Source organism: Camelina sativa, chromosome 19, assembly GCF_030686135.1.
Source record: "Camelina sativa cultivar CO46 ecotype springtype chromosome 19, ASM3068613v1".
NCBI lineage: Eukaryota > Viridiplantae > Streptophyta > Magnoliopsida > Brassicales > Brassicaceae > Camelina > Camelina sativa.
The window spans coordinates 7,249,898-7,262,546 of NC_141898.1; the positions used below are offsets into that span (position 1 = coordinate 7,249,898).

A 12,649-nucleotide genomic window follows, 5' to 3' on the forward strand; every position below is an offset into this window, starting at 1 on the left:
ACAAATACTAATAATTGATGAATGTTATGTAATGTAATGTTGTTCAATAATAAATTTTAAATATAAATAACATGTTAAAATTTTTCTATTTTGTTAAAAATAAAATAATTGGGTCAAATTTGTAATTTTAATAAATAAAGGATCATTATATAAATTAATAATAAAATATAAGAAAAATATTCTAAGAATATTCTCTTTTGGAGTTAAATATGGAGAAATATGTTAGGAGTAAACCCATCTCCAAAATAGAGTAAAAATAAATAAATGGATTGGAAATGTCCTAGATGAAAATACAATTAAGGGTAATTAAGTAGCAAACTAACAGTTGATATCTTTCTTCACGGAAGATTATTAAGTAATCATTTTGGAAGATAAATTAGTAATGATTTCGTAAAATCTATGAAGATTCTTTGGAAAAGGAGACGAAAAAGGCAATTATTACGCGTATCCATGTAATGTAACCGTGTTCACCTGATCTTTAATTTTCATATTCTGTTCTTAATTAACTTGACCTTCTTCTTTTTTTTCTGGCTATACTTCTTAATTTAACATGTTTATTTGTTGGTTGTTAATAGGCAACTTTCATTTCAATATGTAAAATTGAAATTACAATATTATAGTTTTTTGGTATCATGAATTTGAGTGCAAGGGGATTGAGTCATGAAAGGTGCATGATGTGCTGAGACCCATTCCGATTTCATCATCAAACTTTAGGTGACTTCCACCAAAGTTATTTGTCGTAAACGATTTAAACACGCATGTGGTGGTGGAATGGTTGAAGACTCGAGTCTAAAAACTTACGTAAACTCGCAAAACGAAATTTATATAACTTAGGGTGATCCAGGTCGAACTTTTAGGTGATCATATCAAATATTAATGTAAAATCTACATCTTATCAAAATGCTTTAAAACATAATAATTGTCAAATACATTTTCTTTAATCTAAATCTAATATAGATATAGTAGGAAGAAAATGACATATAGGTGAATTAGTGGGCTCGCAATCGTCACCCACTTTGATGGACAAAAACAAAGAGAGAGAGAGTAATGAAAGAAGCGTTGAAGGAAGTAGAGAAAAGATCAAAAGCTATTTTTGGTTTTATTGCTGTTGCTGCTCCCTCCCACATGAAATCCAGGTTGGTCACACACTATATGTTTCTTACGTATCATCATTACTACACTACACTCTCACTCAGTGCTCTGAGATTTCACAAATCCAAGAACCCTAAAGAAAATATATATAAACCTTAAAGATAATTCCATTGTCCATTGTGTAATGCAAATCCCCAAAATTTTAGTCCCTATATATTTTTTCTTTTCTCGTAAAAGTTTCAGACTTTTAAGCTTTCTGGTTAATGGGTATCTATCAATCATCTCACTTTTTTAATATATATATTTCATTAAACAAATGATTGAACAAGTAGATTTTTTTTTTTTTGCATTTGTTTTCTTTCTTGATCTTTTGCAATTTTGGATTATGCTCTCATGTTTCTAGTAATATACTTGTGTTATATATATTGAATTAATATTCTTTTACGCGGAAGTGTTATTTTTTTTTTCTTCCAGTGCCCACAAGGCATTGATTCTCTCTTTCTTTCTTTCTCTCTCTCTCTCTCTCTCTCTCTCTCTCTCTCCTCTGTGTAGTTTTGCAGCTAGCTCTGCTCTGGTTTTGATTTTGATTCCTTGTGTTCCCAAAAAGATTTATTTCTTTTGTTTTTATAAAGGAAAAAAGAAGAAATTGATTTCATCTTTCCATGGATGCCTTCTCTTAGTAGTATTAGTTTCTTTTGTGTGTGTGTAGCTGTTGTACACATTTAACATCCCATAGTTAATGATTCAGATTCACATCTCTTTTCTTTTTATTCCCCCTTCCCTCTCACCATCACACCTCCCTATTTTGCTCTATAAATACACATTTCCCCTCCCTTACCTTATTATATTTTCCTTCATTGTGTGTTTTGTTTTGATATTTCAAGCTCTCTCTACCATAATCACAGAAAGAAACAAAGTCTGCAAAGTTTGAACAACAATGAGCTATTCTCATCAAAGCATGGGTTCTGGTTTGTTTCTGCTTCTTGTTTGCATGTTTATATTAGTGGTTTTGGTGTGAGTTATGAAGTGTGTTGATGTGTGCTTGTAAGTTGTAACTCTGTTTTCTTTTTTTTTATTACTCTGCTTGAATACGTTTGTGGCAAAATCTTTGTAGGTAGTAGAAGTGCAAGGGGATATGAGTTTGGAAGGACTTATGTTGTGAGGCCTAAAGGAAAGCACCAAGCTACTATTGTTTGGTTGCACGGTCTTGGAGACAATGGCTCTAGGTAATATAATATTCTCTCACTTGTCTTGTTCTTATGATCAAAGTTATTAAAGAAAGTTTTATACACTTAAAGTCATACTTGTCAAAACAGTGGCCAAATGACTTAAACGATATCAAAACAAACTGTTCTTAGGGACAAGGTTTACATTTCCCTCTGTTAGTTGAACTATTGAAGTATAAATGTGTCATCAAAACTTCAAGTCTTTGCTTTTAATTGACTACAACAATAAAAAGGAGCTTTCCAAAGATAATAATAACATCTCACTTTTGTCTCTGTTCTCTCTGCAGCTCGTCCCAGCTCTTGGAGAGCCTGCCTCTTCCAAACGTAAGGATCCATGAAAACAACCACTTGGTAGTAATTTTCTTTAGTACTAAACTCTCATTGAAGGTTCTGATAAACGATTTATGTTATAAACAGATAAAATGGATTTGTCCAACTGCTCCTTCACGTCCTGTTTCGCTTCTCGGTGGATTCCCTTGCACTGCCTGTAAGACCGTTTAGCTTCCTAAAGTTCATCAAAACATTCTTTCAAACGAGTGATTACTAAAACCTCTTTGCTCCTCAGGGTTTGACGTGGGAGAAATTTCTGAGGATCTTCATGATGACATAGAAGGCTTAGATGCTTCAGCTGCACATATTGCTAACCTCTTGTCAACTGAACCAAGAGATGGTAAGCCAACCAAGAGTTGTACATATCTTCATTCCTTTCTCGCCTCCTCAATACTATCCATCACACTCTCTAGCTTAGCTTGAAGATGTTCTTTTAATGGTTTGTGTCAGTCAAAGTTGGGATAGGAGGTTTCAGTATGGGTGCAGCAATAGCTCTCTACTCCACGACATGCTATGCTCTTGGCCGTTATGGAAATGGACATCCTTATACCATAAACCTACGAGCTACTGTAGGACTTAGTGGCTGGCTTCCTGGTTGGAGGTACTTATATATTACTTCAACCTTTTCATGTCACTAGCTAGTTAACACAGAGACTAAATAATAGAAGCTTAATCATATCAATGCAGGAGCTTAAGGAGCAAAATAGAAAGTTCGAATGAGGTTGCAAGACGTGCTGCATCAATGCCAATTATACTTGCACATGGAACTTGTATGTGTACATATCATTCTATAATTTACCGTTTAAAGATCAATCACCTAAGAACATTCTAATATTTTTTTTTGCTCTTGATGTGTTTTTTTTTTTTTTTTTTTTTTTTTTTTTTTTTTGCAGCGGATGATGTAGTGCCTTATCAATTTGGAGAAAAATCTGCTCAAACACTTGCCATGGCTGGATTCCGACAAGTTATGTTCAAACCATATGAAGGGTAAATGTTTTAACTAAGTATAGACCAAAGTTATCACTCTAATTTGCTCTACTGTTTATCTGAAATTAAATGTCATTCTGCAGGCTTGGTCACTATACGGTTCCTAAAGAAATGGATGAGGTGGTTCACTGGCTCGCCTCAAGGCTTGGTCTCGAGGGCTCGCGTTAAACTCTGCACGCCATCTTCTAAGCATCTATAGCGCTACTATACAATGGTGTAGAATATTATATATAAGGGGTGGGGGGTGGGTTTCTTGGGGTATACGGTATTTTTCATGTTTCTGACTGTTTTGTGATTTTATTCATGCTTTTCTGCTGTTCGATTCTTGATTATGAATAATAAATAAAAAAAGGCTCCATATGCTCTATATTTGTCCCCTTTTGTTCATTACCAAATCCAAAGATTTTGAGTTTCTGAGACATTCTTTTATTGCCGTACATCAAAGACATTTCTTATAAAAAGAAGGAACAAAAACATAATAACTTCATTCATCAGTCAGCACAACGTCAGCCTTGAATCAGTCTTGGTTTCCGGAGACGTCTTTAAGCTTCTGCTCCAATTCACCTTCCTGTAATTGTAATAGGGACTTGTGATAAAAGAAACACAATGAAAAAGGAAATACGGACAAACATGGTCTGCTTATAATGAAGTGAACCTTGTGCATGTTAAGAATGATGTCTGAGCCGCCAATGAACTCTCCCTTAATGAAGATCTGTGGAAACGTAGGCCAGTGGCTGCACAGAAAGTTTTTGTTCAAATCAAACCAGGGGGGGGGGGGGTCTAGATCATATTAAGAAAGTGAACTGTAAAGAGCTACTACAACAAAGCCAAGCTAATTCTTAAGGTTAAAAAAAAAAAAAAGAAACTGAGAATGAGATTAGACAGCTCTATTAATGAAACTTATAAAGAGTACACACGCTCACCTGAAGGATTTCACAGCAGTTTTCAACTCAGGGTCTTCTAGAATGTTTCTAGCACTGATAGGAACATCTAAAGAAAGAGTTCACAAGATAGCATCATCAGAACTGAGAACACATTAGATTCTAAAATAGATTTAAAGAAGATCCCAACACAAACAGTACAGACAAATCACAGAAGGCTTCAGAGTTCAATCACTACTTACTGTATTGTTGCAAAACTCTGACGGCAAGTGAGCTAAAACCACACTGAGGAGATTCAGGGACACCTTTCATGTAAATCATAACAGGATTATCCTTGACATCCTAAACAACCAAAAAGCTAAACAGCATTAGCCAGATCCATAATCAAAATCCCTAAAAACACAAACATTCAACTTTCAAAAATCCAGAAAAAGCTGGAGACTTTACATTCTCAACGATATCTTTGAGTGAGTCCGTAGAACCGGAAGGGACTTTTTGTGTAGGCTTGAAATCATCATGTGTGTCTGAATCACTCGGCACTGTAGATGAGTATCTCATCACCCCATTTTGGTAAGCTGATGCAGATGCCTACAAACATAAACCACATGATCTTCTTCTCTATTCAAAACCAATTCTAATTCACTGAATTCCAAAGACAAAACCTCAAAAAATTCCTAATTCTAGTCTAATCCGATGAAGGATCTGAGCTCGAATGCTATATATATAAAGAAAAAAATCCAACCTTTAAGTGAATTAAGATAAGAAAAGAGAGAACTTGATTGAGATGTATCAATTAAAGAAAAGGGTTATGAGAGAAATCAAACCAATCTGCTCGAACGAACAGCCTGGAGGCTAGCGAATCCTTTCATAAGTCTGCTCGATAAAGAAGCTGCCATCTCTCTGATTCTGAATCACGTAGATTTTAATTCAACCGACTCAAAAACTGTTCCACGATGTTTTTAGGAAGACTATTATATAGTATCAAGAACAGAGAAAGAGAAGACGATGTGTTGATTTCTTCACACGAAAACTAACTAAATGACTCACCAGCAAAAAATACTGTAAATTCGTAGCTACGAGGAGGACCGCTTCTCTTCTCTTCCGCGAGTGAACGTCGGCGACCACCACAATAACGACGTCGTGTCATATAACTCATCATAACCCTAAGCCTAAGGTGTTTATTAATCGTATACGATGTCGTTTTTGGTTTGTTGATTTTTTTTTGGTTCGTTTATTTTTTTTGTTTCTTCGGTTTAGATAAATTACTATTCAATTCTTTTCGTTTGGTTTATCTCATTTTTGGTAAAAGAAAGTCAGTATTTAGACAATAAATTGAATTTAAAAACGTTTTTAGATTTTCAAATTTATTATTATCTTAAAGAATAAATTGAAAACTTGATTAATTTTAATCGGTTTGGTTAAAAATGCTAGATCGGTTACAAACACTATATATATCGCTTGAATACCATTATACCAAGTGGACCGGGATGTGTATTAATTGCTGTTTGTTTGTTACTTCAACAAAAATTAATACAGGACAACACAGAAGTTGATGTAGACGGGATCAAATCTAAACTTATTATTTGGCTGTAAATTAGTAGTCTCCAGGATCACCGTCACAACAAGAAGCACAACAGAATCACATACACAAAGACGAAACGGAAATTACAAAAAAAAAAACACAACACAGAATCAAAAGACCAACAAACTTTGAAAAGACATTTTCAAATTCTTCTCTCTAGCTCACTTCCTCTGGTAAGTCTGATGAGTCGGATCAGTGGTCCGAGTAGTAGCAGTAGTGGTCGTAGTACTTCCTGGGAAATGCTCTCTGTCTTCTTCCTCTGTAGCCATCCCAAAGGTATGCTTCACCGCATCAGCTGCACCCATCGCCATTTGCTTCACTTGCTCACCGGTCTGGCTCAAGAACCCACCGGTCTTGTCTCTACCAGCTTCAGCCGTCTCTTTTGTGTACTGAGCCGCACCTTGAGCGGTCTCCTTTGTGTACTGAGCAGCGTCTTGACCCTTGTTCTTTATGGCTTCGCCTGTCTCCGACATGTAGCTCCCGGTCTTGTCCTTAGCCTCGCGAGCTTTGTCGCCGGCTTGAGAAGTCTTTTCTTTTGCTGCTTGAGTCGTCTCATGGGCCTTCTGTTGGGCAGTCTGAGCAGTTTGAGATGTCTTATCTTTCGCTGCCTGGGCCGTCTCATGAGCCTTCTGTTGGGCCGTTTGTGCGGTTTGAGAAGTCTTATCTTTTGCAGATTGAGCAGTCGCTTGAGTCTTGTCCCTACCTTCCTCAGCCTTGTCCCTCATTGTTCCCATAGCTTGTCCAGTCTTCTCCTGTTATTACACAAAACATATAATCTTACAACTGGTGAAAATATAATGTGTTTTTAACATAATTACATACATGTATGTATTGTTATTACCTGGGCCTTGCCTCTGGTTTCACCAGCTCTGTAGCTCTGTTGGTTGGACGCCATTTTGCTTAAGATATGAAAACGACACTAGATAGGTTCTTAAAGCTTTTTTTTGTTCTTTTTGTGAAATTGTTTGCTGTTGTAGTAGAAACTGCGTGAATTGTCTCTCCCAACCATCGGGACATTTGTAGTGTGTCTTGGTCGGCGGGAGAAGAAGACACGTATTTAGAAGTGACACGTGTGTAGCTGCGTGGTGCTTTGGAAATTAAAACAGAATTTAAAAACACAGGAGTCTGGGGGTGTTGTGCTTTACGTTGCGAGTTAGTAGTATGCGGTTTCTCGGTCTTGTACGTGTTGGCCTCTGTGGTTGCGACACCTCATGGTTACGAGGAAGATGCGTACTACGTGGCGATGCCTCACGTAATGACGTATCGTCGTCGCATGTGATATGGCTATTTTTTACAATTTGTTTATTGTTTTGATCGTTCGTTACATGAAAATTACTCGTCGGTCGTTACATGTTCCGTGACGTATCCAACTATCACTTAGATTAGTACGATTAAAATACTCTTTATATTTTTTTCATTTAAAAGGGTCAAACTTAATCTCACATAAACCGAGCAACTAGCTTGCCTGCTCATCTCACATAACTAATTAGTGTGACAATTACCCAAGGAATATTCGTCACTTGGGAATCAAATTGAAAATAGCCAGGATTATGCAGTTGGATTATGTGAATACTATCTATCATTTACGTTGGATTATTTAAACGTAAGGAGTAAGGACAAACATAGAAACACACACACAAACGAGTGTGGTAAATTTAAATGTAAGATGACAGACAAAAAAAAGGTGAGTATGAACAAGTTGTATCAAACGCAATTGAAACACAAATAAACCCACTACCAAGCCCCGAGCGAATTTTAGTGGCCTCCTTGATCGATGGATCCACTGTCTAAGATTAACTACGTACTTAATCAGATATAGCTATTTTATGCTTGCATACTTTCCCTTTTTAGCTTGTAATATTTGTTAAAAATTAATATACGATACATTCAACAAAAAAAAACTCTATCAAACAAAAATGAACCAACTAATTATTATTTTCCAAAAAAACTGTATCTTTTATCGGACCCAAAATTTGCAATTTCACCGACTAATTTACTTTCACTTTCGATTAGTTAGTAATATTCATCGAAAACGTGTTAGATTAATAATGCATGAGAACAACTGAGAATATGGCACAAAAGGGTAGCCGCAACTGCAAAGAACACACATGGGATACAAACGCCGACAGTAACTCCGGAAAATCTCACTGGCGGAACCAAACAACCGTGAGCCGTCCTAGTTTATTATAGGTTTTAAGGTAAATTGATGATTTCTTCTTCTTCTTTTTTTTTTCTTTTTTTTTCCTTTCAAATTTTATTGTACGAAACCTTTTTCCTATGTTTTAAAATATTTAGGGTTTGAGACCCGTAATAAAGGTTTTGTTATTTGTTGTTATGCTTACAATTAAAATAAAAGATAATTACTTAATATTGTAAAATAATAAAAGTAAAATGAAAGAGGTGATGCATGGATGGGAGTCCCAAAGAGAATCGAATCAGCCCAGTTCCTTTTTTTTTTTGGTTGCCCACTTTACTCTTCTCCAAGAGAATGGACTCCAGATATTAGCAGTTCTCCCCCTATCTTTTTTTATTTTGTTATAACAATACAAAAATCATACCTATTTGTAAATATATTTGGAAGATTGCCAATTTTTTTCTTTGTTCTAGTTAATTTTTTTTTTCTTAAATCGAGAATAAACACCAAGAAAAATAAAGGAAAATTTAAAGTGGGATATAAAAGAAAAGATGGTCTAAACGAAAACATCGAAGAATTATTCCGTCACAATCACCCAAATTTATCTTTATTGAAACTCTCTATTTTGCCTCATCCCTTTTGAGTTTCCTCTCTTTTTATGTTTTTTCTTACCCATAATTATATTAGATTTTCTTTTTCTCACTATTATATTTGTATTGTTTTCTCACATCTATCCCTTCGACGCATTAGTAATCATTTTTTTGTTTATACCATTTTAAACTTAAACCGTATGAAAATCTTCTTTACAAATCTTACGAATGAAAACCTCTTTTTGTTTTCATCATTATTGTATTGAGAGACATGCATCTATTTTATATACTAACATGAACCAAAGTTTGCAAACTTAATCAACGAAAACAAATGATAGGAACAATAAAACAAGAAATTATACGATAGAAAACATTATTCGGAGTGGAACATATAACAACAAAGACAGTTCGTAAAACTTACCAAGTAGTAGACTCTAGTCAGGGAATCAAAGATTTGGCTATTAACTACTACAGAAATCTCCTGGGTGAACAGCAGGTTTCCTCCATGACATCTGTCCAGGAAATAGCCTCTCTGGTCCCCAAGGGATGCTCCCCTGAAGCAGTAACACTTCTGTCCGCTCCCGTTACCCCTTCAGAAATCAAGGAAGTTGTGTTCTCTCTCCCTAAAAACAAAGCACCCGGCCCAGACGGGTACTGTGTTAAGTTCTTTACGGCGCAGTGGGCAACAGTGGGCCATTCAGTCGTTCAAGCAGTCATGGAGTTCTTCCGCTCGGGTAAGCTTTTAAAGCAGTGGAACGCTACACTCCTAACTCTGATCCCAAAGACGCCAAATGCTCAACGAATCACTGAGTTCCGCCCAATAGCCTGTCTAAACACAGTCTACAAGATCGTCTCAAAGATCCTGGCAAATCGGCTCAAAAAAGTGCTCCCTGATCTAATCTCGAACAACCAGTCAGCATTCGTACAAGGCAGGCTCCTGGTCGAAAACGTTCTTCTAGCCACGGAATTAGTCCAAGGCTACAACCAAAAGCAAACATCCGCGCGGGGAATGTTAAAGGTGGATTTGAGGAAAGCATTTGACTCGGTACACTGGGGTTTTCTATTCAACACTCTTCATGCTATGAACTTCCCACCGCCATTCATCTCTTTGATCACAGAGTGTGTCACTACTGCAAGCTTCTCCTTATGCATTAATGGCGAGCTCTGCGGTTACTTCAAGGGTGAACAGGGCTTGCGTCAAGGCGACCTTCTATCCCCCTATCTATTTGTCCTAGTTATGGAAGTATTTTCACAGATGCTCTCCCTTAACTACGCAAATGGTCGTATTGGAGTTCACCCCAATGCTAGTGCACCTCTGGTGACTCACCTAGCTTTTGCAGACGATATTATGGTTTTCTTTGACGGGTCTAGTCGCTCTCTTAGCCACATTGATGGGGTCCTCTGCGAGTTTGCAACACTATCGGGTCTGGCCATGAACAAGAACAAAACTGAAGTATTTGTTGCTGGGCTGAACCAAGCTGAAACCACCCAGATCTCTTCTCTCGGCTTCAAGTTTGGTTCTTTTCCAATCCGCTACTTAGGCCTACCTCTAATGCACCAGAAGCTTAAAATAGCAGATTATCAACCTCTACTGGACAACCTTTCCAGCCGTCTCTCCTCCTGGTCTGCTAGAGCCTTATCCTATGCGGGTAGAGCGCAGCTCATTGTTTCGGTGACGTACGGAACCCTCAACTTCTGGATGTCGGCTTTTCTCCTTCCAAAAGGTTGTCTGAAAAAGATCGAAAGTCTTTGCACGAATTTCCTTTGGAATGGTGATCCTAACAAATCAGGTTCCGCAAAGGTTGCTTGGTCTAGTCTTTGTCGTCCTAAAAGCGAAGGGGGGCTTGGATTCAGGGACCTGCAAGCCTAGAACAAAACGCTCTGCCTAAAGTTCATCTGGCAACTGTTCTCGGTGTCGGATTCCCTCTGGGCACAGTGGCTAAAGAATACAAAGGTAAAAGACGACATTTTCTGGTCCATTGACGCAAAAAAAACAAGCTTCCTGGACCTGGAAAACTATCCTCAACCTCAGACCTCTGGCCCGCAATTTCATTCGCAGTCACCTTGGGAACGGTGAACTTATCAGTTTTTGGTTTGATTGGTGGACTCCCTTTGGCCCTCTAATCGACTATATGGGGCCTACAGGACCGTCTCAGACAGGGATTCCGTTAACTGCAACAGCCTCCAATGCTTGCTCTGATGTTGGATGGGCTCTTCGACCTGCTCCATCGGCTCAAGCAGAAGAACTGCACATCTACCTTACCTCAGTCCACCTTCCGCTGGGTCCATCTCCGGATATTCATGTTTGGTGTATTGACTCAGAGGAGCTTGACCAGTTCTCAACCAAGAAGACTTGGGAGGCTCTGCGACAAAGATCGTCTTTACAACCGTGGACAGAGCACGTCTGGTTTAAAGGTCATATCCCCCGCCATGCTTTTATCATGTGGTTGATGCACTTGGACAGGTTACCAACAAGAGATAGGCTCGCAAGATGGGGAATGCAACTCGATCCACGCTGCTGCTTGTGTGGATCGTATTTGGAATCAAGAGACCACATTTTCCTCCACTGTGAAATCACCGAGGTCCTTTGGAGCAAAGTCACCCATCGGCTGGGCTATTCTGCGTTCTCCTTCCACACCTGGCTTGCGTTGTCAGCCTGGCTTGATACCACAGACTCCATCTCCCCCCTCAGCCTCCGTCGTCTTGCTGCTCAGGCCACCCTCTACTCTCTTTGGCAGGAACGAAATAACAGATATCACAACAAGATCTCCACTGATGTTCTTGTTCTCTTTAAGAAGCTAGACCGCCAAATCCGGGATGCCCTCCTAGCAAAGCAACACCGGAAGCAGTTCGCGCATCTTCTCCAAACCTGGTTGGATTATGACTAGTTTCTCTATTCATTAATCGACCTTTTAATTCGAATTCTCCTTGTTTTTTTTTTTTTTTGGATAAAGATGGTTTCGCTTGTGTATCACCTATCTGCATTTACTGCAGCCTTCATCTAATGAAATTCACATGTTTTTCAAAAAAAAGAAGTAAACTTACCAATATCTATCACGTTAATCATTCTTTCTTTTTGAAGTTTACAAGTTTTGTTACGTTGCTGCTAAGCAAAGGAGAATTTGTATTATATATTTATGAAAAAGAAAAGAAGAACAAAAGATAGTGAATATTCAAAATTCAAAAGTAATATAAATTTTTATTCGTGTCTCGGATATCGATTCCTTTGCCTCCTTAAAGTTAAAGTATAAATGAAAGAGACTTACCATAATATAATTGTGAGATTAAGCTACCCTTTTCTATATCAACCAAAAAGCTTATACCACGTAGAAGATACCGAATCGATTCCCTATTCAAAGATATATCATCTTTATATATTGTACACTTTTATATAATTTCGTTTAGCAATTTTATTGTGTGCTCCAACCAATTTTCTAGCTAGGGTTAATTCCTATTCACTCTGCTCGATCTCTACATTACCTTCACATTTAAAAATTAATAGAATTTCATAGATTAGTTCTTCTCATTTCAAAGTAGTTGTAAGACAAAACTAATTAAAGCTCGGTTGCTACATGAAAATGGTGTACTTGTAAACTAGAATTCTTCCATACATAATATACCACCGTTATGTGTTCCAAAATACGTTAACAAGTTTTTACAAAAAAAAAAAAAAAAAAAAAGTATGTTAGCAATGACAAGTTCAGAATAGAGAAACGATATTTATAGTTTGTTAGTTGGAAATCTGGTATTAATTCTGTTAACATTAATGTGTTAAGCAAGGTCGTCTAGCTAACTACTAGGCTACTAGCTACTTGAATTAAATACTA

At 37.4% G+C, this 12,649-nt stretch overlaps 3 protein-coding genes across 5 annotated transcripts; 1 reads left to right on the forward strand and 2 right to left on the reverse strand.

Annotated features, from left to right (window-relative positions):
• Nucleotides 1-1,123: 1,123 nt before the first annotated feature.
• On the forward strand, nucleotides 1,124-4,002 carry LOC104765396 (uncharacterized). The gene is made up of 9 exons (XM_087501436.1): nucleotides 1,124-2,060; nucleotides 2,207-2,318; nucleotides 2,606-2,642; nucleotides 2,736-2,805; nucleotides 2,884-2,988; nucleotides 3,099-3,249; nucleotides 3,336-3,418; nucleotides 3,542-3,635; nucleotides 3,719-4,002. The coding sequence occupies exons 1-9, from the start codon at nucleotides 2,030-2,032 to the stop codon at nucleotides 3,801-3,803; spliced, it is 768 nt and encodes a 255-aa protein (XP_087357562.1). The 5' UTR covers nucleotides 1,124-2,029; the 3' UTR covers nucleotides 3,804-4,002.
• LOC104765397 (monothiol glutaredoxin-S15, mitochondrial) lies at nucleotides 3,996-5,685 on the reverse strand. 3 transcript variants are annotated; one of them, XM_087501437.1, is made up of 7 exons: nucleotides 5,564-5,685; nucleotides 5,341-5,459; nucleotides 4,964-5,104; nucleotides 4,759-4,858; nucleotides 4,559-4,625; nucleotides 4,291-4,369; nucleotides 3,996-4,203 (listed from the first exon to the last, which is right to left on the reverse strand). In XM_087501437.1, exons 2-7 carry the CDS (start codon nucleotides 5,410-5,412, stop codon nucleotides 4,153-4,155), a joined length of 510 nt encoding a protein of 169 aa, XP_087357563.1. In that variant the 5' UTR covers nucleotides 5,413-5,459; nucleotides 5,564-5,685; the 3' UTR covers nucleotides 3,996-4,152. The 3 variants fall into 3 exon arrangements, with proteins under 3 accessions (XP_087357563.1, XP_087357565.1, XP_087357564.1); XM_087501439.1 differs by having other exon boundaries at nucleotides 5,341-5,422; nucleotides 5,564-5,675; XM_087501438.1 differs by lacking the exon at nucleotides 5,564-5,685 and having other exon boundaries at nucleotides 5,341-5,561.
• Nucleotides 5,686-6,071: 386 nt separating this feature from the next.
• Nucleotides 6,072-7,090, reverse strand: LOC104765398 (late embryogenesis abundant protein 29-like). Its single transcript, XM_010489096.3, has 2 exons — nucleotides 6,940-7,090; nucleotides 6,072-6,850 (listed from the first exon to the last, which is right to left on the reverse strand). Exons 1-2 carry the CDS (start codon nucleotides 6,991-6,993, stop codon nucleotides 6,260-6,262), a joined length of 645 nt encoding a protein of 214 aa, XP_010487398.1. The 5' UTR covers nucleotides 6,994-7,090; the 3' UTR covers nucleotides 6,072-6,259.
• Nucleotides 7,091-12,649: the final 5,559 nt, after the last annotated feature.